The sequence below is a fragment of the Zootoca vivipara genome, chromosome 2 (assembly GCF_963506605.1).
Source record: "Zootoca vivipara chromosome 2, rZooViv1.1, whole genome shotgun sequence".
NCBI classification, from domain to species: domain Eukaryota; kingdom Metazoa; phylum Chordata; class Lepidosauria; order Squamata; family Lacertidae; genus Zootoca; species Zootoca vivipara.
In genome coordinates this window covers 88,049,819-88,063,489 of record NC_083277.1, presented here as the reverse complement: position 1 = coordinate 88,063,489, position 13,671 = coordinate 88,049,819, and the positions used below count along the sequence as shown (strand labels likewise).

The following is a 13,671-nucleotide window of genomic DNA, read 5'->3' as shown; positions in this document are numbered from 1 at the left end:
CCAACTACAATGTCTTATTGCTAAAAGATCCCTTACCAGGTTCGTAATTTTAAAACAAAAACTCTACATTAACCCTAGGCGTTTAAGAAGTCACTTGCTCTAACATTTAACCGAAATCTGAATTACTAGACTATGAAATCAGCACCTCCAGTTCTGACGTCTCTCCCCACTGCCTCTTATAGATACTCAGGCTAAAGAAGACAAAGTACAGATGTATCTTTTAACAATTTACACATCTGTTGCACTTGAAGATGAGCATGGGAGAGCAACTATCATACAGGTAGACACCTGGGATTTTGCAATTTAAGGGTCACTCAAACTAGGCAGAAGCAGTAAATATGGACTCTTGTGCTGCTTTGAGAAGAGCAGCTCTCCATACAAAAACAAATTGCACCTTGTATCTTTTGCAATTACACATTCTAGGGCACAAAACACCCTCAGCCAGTCCTGGACTCCTAGTTTCCATTGTGCAAAATGGGATTCATAGCATAAGACACCAGTAACACCCAGGCTCATTTCATTTCAACATTTCAGTATCTTGATGCTCTTGAGCCATCAACACTAAGTTATTGATATACCAGTGGCCCAAAGCACACACACCCACTTTTCCCATTACTGGAAGTCAGAGATCTCTGTTATCTACAAACCATCAAGTATCACTTCCAACAAACAATCATTTTTCAGCAGAACTTTTAGGATTCTCCAGCTATTTTATGCTAGACTCTGGAGCCCCATCTCTGAAGTTACCCAGTAAGGCTGAAGCAATGGACCTGGGAAGTGACATCTCCTTATGCAGCCAAACAGAATGTGGCAACTTACCCAACCTGTTCCCTCACTGATGGCCAAGCAAGTGAGAGATGACCTCTAAAGGAGTTTACTGACTCCCATTTACAGCACTCCAATAACATATGGATTTGTATTTCTTGGAGACACAATGCCATGGATAGTGTTTCCTGGGAAGAGTTAAACGCTTAGCAGGAGAGTTCTTGGGCCAACCCCTCAGGCTTCGTCCTATTTGATTTAAGGCAATTCCATTGATATTTGGAACCTGGCAGGAAGGCAGGCAAGAAGAATCATTGTTTCTGTGGAATTTGTCAGGATGACCTCAGGTTTGTGTATTTATCTTTGGTAAAATAGACAAAATAAACATACACACAAATCCTAGTCTCTTAACTCAGAAGGAAGTGGGAGGGGAGAACATGCCTGCAATGTTGCTGAAGATTTTTTTGACATATTAGATTTATACTCCACTCAGAGCAGTGGCTTGTTTTGCCATAAGTTTCAATTGAAGGCACAAGTTTTCAATGTAAACAAGTCTTATCTCCCCCCCCCCTTTGGCAGAACGCTATGCAAAAGAGCAGGCTGGATGACCATCTAGTGGGAATGATTAGCAATAGGGTTGGACTAGTTTACCTTTGAGAACCCTTCCAACTCTGTAAAGCACATCTCCTCCCAAAGGTAACCATAGTTAAGAGTGCTGGGAATTTCTGTTAGGGGTAAACAACAGTTCCCAGGATTCTATTTTTTTTGGGGGGGGAGGTGCTTTAAATGTATGGTATGTATGCCACCTGTGATTGTATGAAAAACTATACTTCGTTTTATTTACATACTGTTAGAACAACACACTGTTTTTCAGTCACAGGCATGCAAAACAGCTTGCAACATTCATTAAAACTATACATTTTTAAAAGCACAAGAGCAAACCTTGGCTGCAGCATCTGGTTAGCAAGGAGAGAGCGTAACCAAGGGCCCGAATTCGGGTAACATGCTAAGCCAAACCTTGGCTTATTTCAGTGTGTTATGGGAGTAAAAAAATATATATTGGGGAGGAGAAAAGTGCAAGTGAGCTCCTCTACAAGTGTCTATGTGTTTCGGTGATCCCAGTAAGCTATAGTTCGGCTCACTGTGATGTGTGAACGAGGCCAGACACAGTAAAGCCTTATGCTTGGTAGGGGACAACATCACCCCAGAAGGTGGTGGCAACTGAAGCAGAATTTTTCCACTTTAGCCTAATTTAGCCTAATTCCAGGGACAGGTAAATATGGGGGGGGGACGTTCCCTTAAAAATGCCAGCACCATGCAGGTTTCTAAATGTCACAATCAACACTTTGAATTTGGCCAGGAAAAAAATTGGCTAGGTAACACGCAGAGCTCACCTAGAATTAGTGCCATGCCAGCTCTGCGATAAGCTCAAGACTAGGTAAGCTGCTACCTTTTAAAGCAACAGAAGTCCTAAGGCAGACTCCTACATAGCGCAATACAGTAGGTTGAGCTGAAAGTACAAAAACTTATAAGAAAATGGTTACGTCCTTGGATGAAGATCATGGTAATGTTCACAAGTCTCCAAACTATAATTCAAAGGAGGTCCTCAGTACGTGCTCTAAATAGGTCACCCGAGGTAGGATTGCAATGTACATGCCTGAACTGATGAAAGAACCATGGCTAATGGCTTATTTCAGTCTGTATACATTCATTGCCGATATTCCCATGTAGGATGTTTATATATCATTTATATTGGTAGTAGAAATAGTCCATGATAGTAAGACTATGATACTGTGTCATACATTTTATGTAACTGTACATACAACCTAGCAGTTCGAAAGCACGTCAAAGTGCAAGTAGATAAATAGGTACCGCTACAGCGGGAAGGTAAACAGCGTTTCCATGTGCTGCTCTGGTTCGCCAGAAGCGGCTTTGTCATGCTGGCCACATGACCTGGAAGCTGTACGCTGGCTCCTTCGGTCAATAGAGCGAGATGAGCGTCGCAACCCCAGAGTCGGTCATGACTGGTCAGGGGTCTCTTTACCTTTACATACAGAAACCATAATTTTTGTCACCTACAATGGTTAACGCTGCTCTCCTACGTACACTTAATGGGGTGCAATCCCCATCAAACACAGTGGTAAGAAATTCATATACTGACTATATTTGTTATGCAAAGTACTATACGCAAGAAGCATTCCGCTTATGTAGTGCTACAATTCCATTTTGGAAAATGTGGGATGAAGTACAAATCGACATGAAGGAACAGTGCTGTATTTCCATGCCACAGCTAAAGTCTATCCTCTTTAAACATCAAGGTTAGTCACCATTTGTATCATGCATAGTAATATGCAAGAGACACCAGAGTAAAGATGCTCTTATATTTAAACCCTTTATTTAAATTAACACTGTGACCCTCAGACACATCTGCCCTGTAGCTTGGGAGTCTATGAGAATGTCTTTGAGATTCTAACCATTTCCTGCTGCTGCTGTGGCCCCATTTTTAGTGCTATACAGTGGTACCTCGACTTACGAAGACGATCCGTTCCGCGGCTCTCTTCATAAGTCGAGGTCTTCGGATGTCGAAACGCCCGTACCGCGCATGCGCGAAGCACGATATTGCGCTTCTGCGCATGCGCAGACAGCACACACCGCTTCTGCGCAGGCGCAGAACACACACGCGGTGAAAAGACTTCCAGGGTTGTCAACTTCGGAAGTCGAAACCTTCGGAAGTTGAAGCATTCGGATGTCAAGGTACCACTGTACTAATATTCTAAAATGCTAACTGTAAAGGATCAATGTGGACAGGTTTCTACTTACAAGAAAACGTTTTTTTCATAAAAGTAGCACCAAAATAAGATGGGTAACAATCACAACAGCACCCTGTATGTTTTCACCCCAAGACAAAGAGGTGGCAATTAAAATGTGGGAAAGAGAATGTGGAAGAGTGCCCTACAAAGCGACTCTGTTAGAAACTCTAAAAGAAGCAAAATTTATGGGACTCAAAGAGTCATAAAGTTTACTTTTAGCCTAGAATCATTTGAAAAATATGCAATCCTACCATCAACTCTGTAATCTCTCAACCCCCAACACCCCGTCTTTAAAAATAACACCAAAATGAGTCTTAAAAACAATACTGGCTCACTGTAAAAGAATGCAATGGCCTAGAGAACCATCCCCCTTGTGTCCTCCTCGCTTCAGGAAGGTGGCAGTATTGCTTTGAGATTACTGGGTTAGAGAGCAAGCCCTCTTCTTTCCAGTGAATGGCACTGTACCATTACCATAATACACCAATGGATTCTGAGGAATGACTTATTCTCATGAAATGTGATTACAGTGATAGAGAAACCACAGCAAAGTACTGGACCCAAACTGTGTAGAACCCCAGCCAGCCAGAGTCTCCTCATTTGTACATACAACTCTGGAGTTTTCAACTAGCTGCCAATTTTATATTTTCTAAGCAAACACTGCAAATGACCACCCAGCTGCCTCAAACGTCTTAATAAAACCCAAGTGGATTAGCAACAGTACGATAAGTTTCTGATCTTCTCGTTATCTCTGGTGTACCAGAGATCAAAAACCGCCACCCTTCCCCAAGTTGAGTGGGTGACATTCTGGAATGGGTGAAACATACAGGAGAACATGATTATACAGTACATTCACTGGATGCATGCAGCAGAAACTCGGATGACAAGAAAAGAGTGCTATTTAAAATAATAATGGGTATAGCCAAACCCAATAAGAATAACGTATAAACACAAGCATGCACACAAGAACACACACTATACAATGCTGAATTTATCTAAAGTTGCTGTGACCCTAACCCTGCAACAGGACTGATTTCTATGTGACCGTCTCCTGCCTTTATTCACCATTACTCACCTTTATTCGCGTTGGATATCCTCAAAGAAGACGCCCCTAATGGGGCTTCAACACACTCTGGAGATCTGGTACATGTTTTTTTGTTGCAAAGCTTTAGAAAATGGCAATCAGTCGTTTGGCTCTAGCTATATTTCTCTGGTGATGTCATTTTAAATACTTTGCATGTCCCATTTGTTTTTTGTACTTCTAAAAAAAATTTGATGCCTTTCTGCAAATTCATGTTTGTCCAATTAGTCACAGAACCCTAAGGCTGGCTGCCTGGATGCTGGAGTAAAAGCATCCAGGCTAGGATATACAGGACAGCATCTGACTTGTATGGATGGGAGGAGATATACTGCTCGTCATAACAGCCCTTATGGATTTCTGGTCCAGTACTCATTCAAATATGTGGAGAACTCAGAATTGTAGAGCGTTTGGGTTTGTTTGTTTTTTAGTAAGCTACAACACAGACATAAATTGTAAGTAGTGAAAGAGCAGAAAGAGAGGGAGCAGACAGAAAGGAAAAAAAGCATTTCTTCATTTGCAGAGTAGCCTCCGTGAAAGCGAGCCCATGACAGCTTTACGACTCCCTGGTTATTTTACTTGCATGCTGCTTAATAAGAAACAGCCTCCAGCTGAGGCTTGTAGCAGAGAAAAGTTTTAGGAGAAATTCTTGCTGTGTTAGCCCTACCTGATCTGAATTTGCTCCGAATCAGCATAGAATGCTCAGACCCCAGAAGTGTCATGGTGATGCCTTGTGATAATTCCCAGTGCCAGAAAGCCCCTCAACGCTCAAACCATTAACCGGCTCCAAGAAGAGAAGCTGATCCCGACCAATGAATCACAATTCATCTAGCCCTCCCTTGGAGTCTAGGTGACTGCAGAAAGCAGCAGAAGTGTAACTCAGGAAAGGTTTGGTCCCATCCAGCACTGACCCTCCGCGAAAGCCTACTGTATGCCCTTGCACTGTGTTGGGCTAATTAACTTTTAGCTAGCAGACCCCTCCTTTCTATCCCACCCTCCCCTCCTTTCTCAGAGTTTACTATCAGCAACATCACCGGGTGTCCTGACTGATGTCATAGTCTAGCGGGGAGCAGACTATCCCTAAAGGGTCTTTAGGAAAGACAGAAGTTTGATATCTGATCCGCTATTACTACCAACAGGAACTTGGCCAATCAAGAGCTTCCCTCCCTCTGACTGCAGGGGTTCGGAGCAGCTCTGAAATATCAACAGACTCCTGCTTAACTCTTTCCAGCATACTGAGCCTGTTGCTACCAGGAATTCAAGAGGAAGGGCTCGGCTGCATGGTTCCTGCAATGGATTTTAATAGCTCACATCCCAAGGATGGGATTTCTTGACTTCAGCGGAGGTTTTTGGATGGCATAGTGGCTGTGTGTCAGGCTAGTTTTTGCTTTAAAGTGAATCTAGTGATACAGGCATCACCTATTATTAAACCCATTGATATATCACACAAACACAAACTAATCATCAAAAACTCACACAACTCAGACACCTTATGTGGGCATAGCTTTGCTGCACAACCTTAGCAGTACAAACAACAAGAACAAAGATCCTTGTAAGCGCATAAAGTATGTAACTGACAAAGTTCTCACCATGCAATATATCCCAAGCACCGTCACTCATATCCCCTGACAAATCTCCATCAAAGCCCCCAAACTCCAATAACAGTCCTTTTAAATAATACCTTCAAAACAATATTCCACACCACTCAGGGGCTGATTTAAAAACAGCACAAGCATCATTTTAGTTAATTATTCTTATTCATGCTTTTCAGTAAAGTCTGTTCAGATATTGGAGCCCTTTTCAGGTGTAATTAATGCACATGGTGGGATGTGTATCATCACAACATTTGTAATGTCTGAAAATGGTCCTGATTATATGATGTTGTGCTCGGAGAACTCTCTCTGCATGGTTGGGAACCCTGGAAAAGCAGCCTTGTTGAACATACAGTGAGAGGTCTTTGCATTTGCAGTTTTTCACAACAACAACAACAACAACAACAACAACAACAACAACAACAACAGTGTACTTTGTCTTTCCACACTAAGGTGCCCAAGGAAATGGTACAGATGAGAATATGTTCAGATTTACCTTAAGTATCAGACTCTTCAGAACAAAAGTTCTTTTCTCAGTAGCTGCTTGATCTCATTAAAATGAGATTGAAGAAAGACAAAGTATCACATGTAAAGAAAAGAAGAAAAAAACAGGATAGTGGATAACAGTATAGCAAGTGTCTTTTCAGATAAATACCGTAGTCATTATTTTTTATTTAAAACTTACATTCTGCTTTAAAAGGGGTGGGGGAATCCAAGGTAGTTAAGAAATCAACTTAAAGCAAAGCTATTAATACAAAACTAGTTTAAAAGTGTAATTAAAACCATTACAAAGTCATGTCTGGCCCCCCCAAAAGCCCTCATAAAGAGTAACATCTTGATCAAGATGGGGAAACCATACAGTGACTATTTATTAGTATTAAGGGTTTAAAGATAAACAAACAAACCCAGCATTTTGATATGAGCTTTCCATGACTCAACAGACTGATCCCATCTTAAGCTAAAATTATTGGGTCAAAATATATTTGGTTTATTTCATCAACTATTTCACCAACTATTGGCCAAGTTAAAGTATTAACGTATTAGGACATTAACAAAAATACTTTAATGTTTGAGTACAATAAACCTGTCTATGAAAGTAGCTGGACACCAGGCACTAGAATTCAACAAGAAACACTCTCTTTTATGTTTCATGTACTCAGAAAGACTTTCACCAAGCTTTATAAGGAATTTGTTGTTGTTTTAACACATTTCTGTTTTAAAAAACTTTTAAAACTGGTTTCTCTGACTCCCCATAATTTATTACCTCACAATATACATCTTGGGCTGAATTCTTGCAGAAGGGCTCAGCTCTGTTTCTAACAGATAGTGGTGTTCTATGATGTTTCAGAAGGCAGTGTGTCGCAGGCCCTTTATGCAGAAGGACTTCTCCATCAACCTTCCACAATGGATTCAAGCACAGGGCCAAAAAGCACACTTGCAGCAATGACACATGCAGTGGCTGGTATAGTAAATGCTTGTCCCAAATGAATTCTGTATTCCTTTACAAAGATGGCCACAATTACTACAGGCAGGCTGGCAGCTGAATAAGCTTGCTTCATTCATTCATTCATGTAAGACTGAGCTAAAATGGCACCACTAATTTCAGTACTCCATCAATAAATTACAGTACTCAGAATTCCTAAGCAACATCGGGTTCAAGGCTACCAATTCCCTGTCTTTGATTTTCAGAGGCAAGCATCTGTGCTTAGGTATGTAGCCAAAACAGCACTGTCCACACACTAGTCATGTGTCAGCAGACTCAGAGAATTCCCAAAATCTGCAGTGGAAAGAAAGAAAGAAAGAAAGAAAGAAAGAAAGAAAGAAAGAAAGAAAGAAAGAAAGAAAGAAAGAAAGAGAAAGAAAGAAAATTGGGTTGTGTGTTGGGAAGCCTGGAGGGTGGTGGTGCAAAATAGCCAAATGAGGACTGAGCATGCACAGTGGCCCATAATGCTTACTAACCATTATGGAGGGATGGAAAACCTTGTGTTGTGGAGAAAAGCACAGCTGAAATATGTTCCATGTAACAACATTTTGTGAGATCAAACTCAGAGTGCTGCACTTTATGACTGATTGAAAATGATCCTGTCTTAAGGCAGCAACAGTGCCCTTCTTATGCTACCTTAAGAAGTGTGGAAAGCAAACTACAGCTATGTATGCTATTCCTGTTCTGCTTTGCTAAAAGATTTAGGCCTGCACATGCACAGTGACCTTAGTATCAGGAGATGGGGCAGTGGAAAAGCCTGGTAAGACTGGAAGAAGCTTCAAGTCTATGGGTGTTGCCCCTATGATCTGGATCCTCTAATGCTACTAGATCCTGTGTAATAGCTATATGACGCAGCATCTCTCTCAATGCTAAGGTAATGTCAGAGCTGGCCCTTGGATGAAATGATTTGCATTTATTCCAACTCTTAGGATTCTAAGAAAATTAGGAATTCCAGAACAAGATCACTCCCTCCGTTGGTAGCCTATGGAATGTTTTGCAATTGACAGCACTACCAGAAAATGCTTTCTCCGCTTTCCTAAAGTCACTGCTAAGCTGTCTGATGTTTTCATCATAATATTTACTTCTTAGTAAATAGGCTAAAAATCTTCACTTCTGATTCAGAACTGAAAGATTAGAGAATGAAAAGAGCAAGATGACATGGCTGTTTAAAAAGTCCATGCAAAATGTTTTCTGCTTAGCGTAAATATTTAATTGTAAAAAAAGAGAGAAAATATGGCAATCTGTTGTGTTTATTGAGGGAGGGATGCAAAATGTGCACTGAGTGCAGGGTGGGGCTGGCTGGCTTGGCTACTATAGATTCCATCCCTCTTGAAGATCACTGTGTGTTCTCTCTAATCTCCAGGCCAATGTAATGCTGGTGGGCTCATCTGAAATGTCCTCATGAGAACTCCCTGGGACACACACTGATGATACAAGAGAAGCTAGCGGGCAGGCAGGAGGATAGTTCAAATGCCGGTCTGAGTGTGCCTCCTTTCTCTAGCCCCTCTGTGTAGCAGTGGTTATCCAACTCATGCATAATTACCTCCATAGTGGGTGTGGTGGAGAAGGTCTGGGATTCTGCCTATGGTGCTGGATTTTGGGGCACCAGAATTGACACACTGAAGCATGATGTCATCCTGACACTACTGCATTTTCCTACCCTGACCTCAAGCATACCTGTACAGTACTTCCTGAGTGTTACACAGCAGACAAAGGGGAGGTCTATAAGAACAGCACGAGTGTTGTGTGTGGATCCATTAGTAGTCTCAGCCAAGAGCATCTGTATACAGTATTCAGAAGCCACTATATAAATGACAGTCCTAGATGACACACCCCTTCTGTATAAGTTACTGTCAAGTATGAAAGGGTTAAACTGAGCAGAGCAGCAGAGAATTACTGTGGCAAATTTGCTTCCTTGTCTCAATCATCTTCAGAGCAATCCTGTAAAGGTCAGTTACCATTACCCCCATTTTACAGACAAGAAATACAGCCTGAGACACAATGCCTTGCACACAAATGTCCAGCAAGTCCACAGCTCAGGTAACATTTAAGATGAAGGATACCCAACATTTTTTGACTGGACAGCAGTGAGTCCAAACACACAACACAAACAATGATCTTCTGTTGCTTAAAAGCATTGTGCAATCAAGTAATGAGGTAATCTGTGAAACAGGCACAGCAACCCAAGAGAATGTAAGCTAACCATTTTCAAGGCAGCAAAATCTCATTAACGTCTATGAAACGTATCTGGGGAAAAATAAGATGGGTTGATGAATTGGTCAAATCTAATTCCCATATGGGGTGGACATTTTGCTGCTGAAATGCTGAACTGGCAAAAATAGGCATGGGGATACATTCAGTTTATAAAAAACAAACAAACAAACACAACCCGGCAAATGTTATGACTCAGTTTACAAGCCAGCAAAGTGTGTAGTAGATAGAATGTTTGACTCAGATAAGGGAGACCTGGTTTCAAATCTTACCTGAGGTATGAAGCTTACTAGGCAATCAAGGGCCAGTCACTGTCTCTCAACCTAACCTACCAGACAGGGTTATTGTGAGGATAAAAATGATAACACAATATGTGTCACGCTGAGCTCCTTGGAGAACTGGCAGGAGTAAAATATCCAGCTTCAGTTTAATGCACAGCATTATGCATTGGGCAAGAGCAAAGCAACCTCCTAATCAAAATAGTTAAACAAAGAATGTGCAGCTGCTTCAGAACAGGTCTTATATGTGTTCTTGCAGTCATTACCTGGCTGCTGCATTCTGTACCGTTGAAGCTTCTAAAGTGTTCTACACAGGACACACTGCAATAGTTTGATGTGGAGGTTACCAAAATGTGGAGCAAAGAGGCCAAGTCATCTCTATCCAAAAGGCTCTGCAGCTGGTTGAAGATCCTCATTTGCACTGTACTTTATATGTGGTAGAAGCATGGGAAGGGTGCTGAGAGAGCAATACGCCTAACGGAAAGAGAGAGGTGTTTGCTATAGAGATGGTCAGCCAAAACAAGCCACAGTGAGCAGTTAGATGGTTTGGCATGCGGATACGCAACTGAAAGGCAAGCCCAGAGTAAATGAAACCTAAACGTGGGGCATGTCCTTTCCCCCATGGAGCCCTGGGAAGTGTAGCTCTGGATCGTTATCTTAAGAAAATGCTCAGAACAACTATAAGACCTAAGCTTTATTTTGGGGGTGGAGGTAGCTACCCTAATAGTGAAACAGGTGTAAAACATATATGTTTATGGTGGGCTCATATGTCCCTCTCATATCCCATGTCTGCCTTCTGGAAGTAATGCTTGAATAGTATTTCAGTGTTTCAGTTTGTGTTTATACCAGACCCGAACATTAAACTGTCTTCTTTTATTAAGTTGTAACATAGTTTAAGCCAATTTTGAAGGATAAATGACAGGCATTACCAGAATGACCCAAAGGACGACCCATGCCATAGTATATTAGGAAAATGGACAAAGGTCTTGATATACGTTGGTTGGCTAAATGGAAGGAGGCACTATATTTTCTTGGAAAGCCTTCTGGTCTTTATTAAAATGAGACCACGGTCAATCTCACAAAGCTCATGGACCAGGCTCTGGGCCAAGGAAAAGTTCCTTCTGCAAATATTTATTTTATCATATCAATGACAAACTCCTTGGTATAAACATTTTTATTTAATCATAATTTACCAATTATTTTAAATCAATTGTTTGCTTGGTTTCTAAACACTAATCAAGAGGACCACATTAAAATTTGCTCAAGCAGATAAGATGCATTATCTCACTGCTGCTTTGTGGTCATAATAGTCTGGCATGTTTCCTGGAGAAGGGGGCATAGATTAAGGATCTCACACCCTCTGGGATTCAATGCCCAAATCTAGCCGGCAAATGATTTCTCTCACTGCTAGCTAAAGTGGGAGATACAAGTTTTCGTGGGTATTGAGACGGTAATCAACAGGAGCTTTCTGGGGATATATATAAAGGTAAAGAGACCCCTGACCATTAGGTCCAGTCGTGACCGACTCTGGGGTTGCGGCACTCATCTCACGTTATTGGCCAAGGGATCCGGCGTACAGCTTCCAGGTCATGTGGCCAGCATGACAAAGCCGTTTCTGGGGAACCAGAGCAGCACTTGGAAACGCCGTTTACCTTCCCACTTGGAGCGGTACCTATTTATCTACTTGCACTTTTGCTAGGTTGGCAGGAGCTGGGAGCGAGCAACGGGAGATCACCCCGTCACAGGGATTCGAACCGCCGACCTTCTGATTGGCAAGCCCTAGGCTCTGTGGTTTAACCCACAGCGCCACCTGCGTCCCTTAAATTTTATTGTCCAGTTTTCTTGATACAATTTTGTCCCACATCATAATCTTCTCTTCTTCTTTGACTGACTTTTCCACTACTATGTTTCTGTTTGGACGGAAGGAGCTTTTTCAAGGATATTTAGGTCAAAATGCTGCTCTGATTACCAACCCTTGAGCCCTTAAAACCAAGGCTAACAAACATAATGCCCTCCTGATGTTGGTGGACCACAATTTCTATCAGCCTCAGCCAGCATGGCCAATGGTCAGGGATGGTGGGAGTTGCCATCCAACAACACCATGATGGCTGCCCTTGCCCTAAACAGTTTATCATAAATATACAGAGTAGAACTGTTACCTAATTGAATAACATTTAATCATAGAATTTAATCCATAAATGTGCATGTGGGCAAAAACAACAGTTCTGAGGCAAGAAGCATACTTTCTTTGTTTTATGATGATGCACACATGTGCCATGGTAGTTATTCGATTAAAAGGGGTATTGACAGACAAAGCCATACTTTTTAAAAAGGATGCTTGCCATCTCAAACTTGATTTCTTTATCTGTCAGAAACCTGAGTCACCAAGTTAGTCTACCTAGCAGGATTCTCCTGCTGTGTTGAAAAAGCTCCTCTGCTTCACTTCAATGAGAGTGTTGCAGTCTTTTCCGCGGACAACCCCAACCCTGGGCGACACCCACCTGGAACAATGACTCAAGACAACGTGTTATGGGATTAAAATTTGCCTACAACTTTATTAAAACTTCAGATGTAGGGAGACCTTGGCTTAGGCATTCGGCATTTATCCATCCCAGTCCCCGGCCAGGGATCTGGGGAACATCAGGGTTATCCAGAATATGTGGGGATTGGGCTGGCTCTGGAGAACATCTGTTCAAGCAGAGAGCCTGCCCCCCCCCATTTTGCCACCGTCGCAGGGGAGAGCAATGAGAACCTAACGGCATATGGCCAATGCTTCCCCTCAAAACAACCCCTTTAATGGGGAACCCTGGAATCGCCACCGCGGGGGGGGCATGGGTCACCGCTTCATCCCCCCCCCCCAATTTAGGGAAGATAGACTAAAGGATTCTGCCCAAGGCCTCAAACTGCCAAAGTTGTGATTGGGTAACTGGGGGGGGGTGCATATCCAGGCTGTACTGCTGGGAGCCGCATGGGATCGGGGGGGGGGGGCTGCACGTGACCCATTTGATGTGGGGAGCGGTCATTGCTTCTCTTATAATAGCTTCAAATCTTGGGACATTCCACACTCCTTCCAATCTGTCCACTAGACAGGGTATATTTATTCTTATAACTGGAGGAATCCTGTGCTTCTGTTACAATGCTGAAATGTGTTTGATGACTGTGTGAAATGAAACAAAACCTTTAAGAGGATGCCCCCTTCTGTTTTTTTTCACACAGGAGCAAAGTACAGTGGGCAGGGGAAAGAGTCCTCAATTTGCCCATCAAAATTCAAGCACCACTCAAAATTAATATCGGAAGGCTCGATTAAGGCAAATTCTGCATGCAAGAGCAACGGATGATGGAAGCAGAATTATCAGACAAATTGACACACTGATTGCAAAGCTAATCTGTATGCATCTTTCCCATGCTCCCCATGGACAAATGTTGAAGTCACTAGTTCCCTGGGATATCACGGATCTCC

At 42.2% G+C, this 13,671-nt stretch overlaps 1 protein-coding gene across 8 annotated transcripts in view; it reads right to left on the bottom strand.

The window, feature by feature from the left end:
* The window catches only part of MYOCD (myocardin), a 223,460-nt gene that overhangs the window by 32,700 nt on the left and 177,089 nt on the right, over nucleotides 1–13,671 (bottom strand). For 2 of the 8 annotated variants that reach the window (XM_035104622.2, XM_035104623.2), the window contains exon 1: nucleotides 5,315–5,789. The exons of 3 other annotated variants lie outside the window; for them this stretch is intronic. In XM_035104622.2, coding sequence (XP_034960513.1) covers nucleotides 5,315–5,369 — 55 coding nt within the window. In that variant the 5' untranslated portion in view covers nucleotides 5,370–5,789. 3 more of the 8 variants (XM_035104624.2, XM_035104625.2, XM_035104626.2) reach the window with 3 other exon arrangements.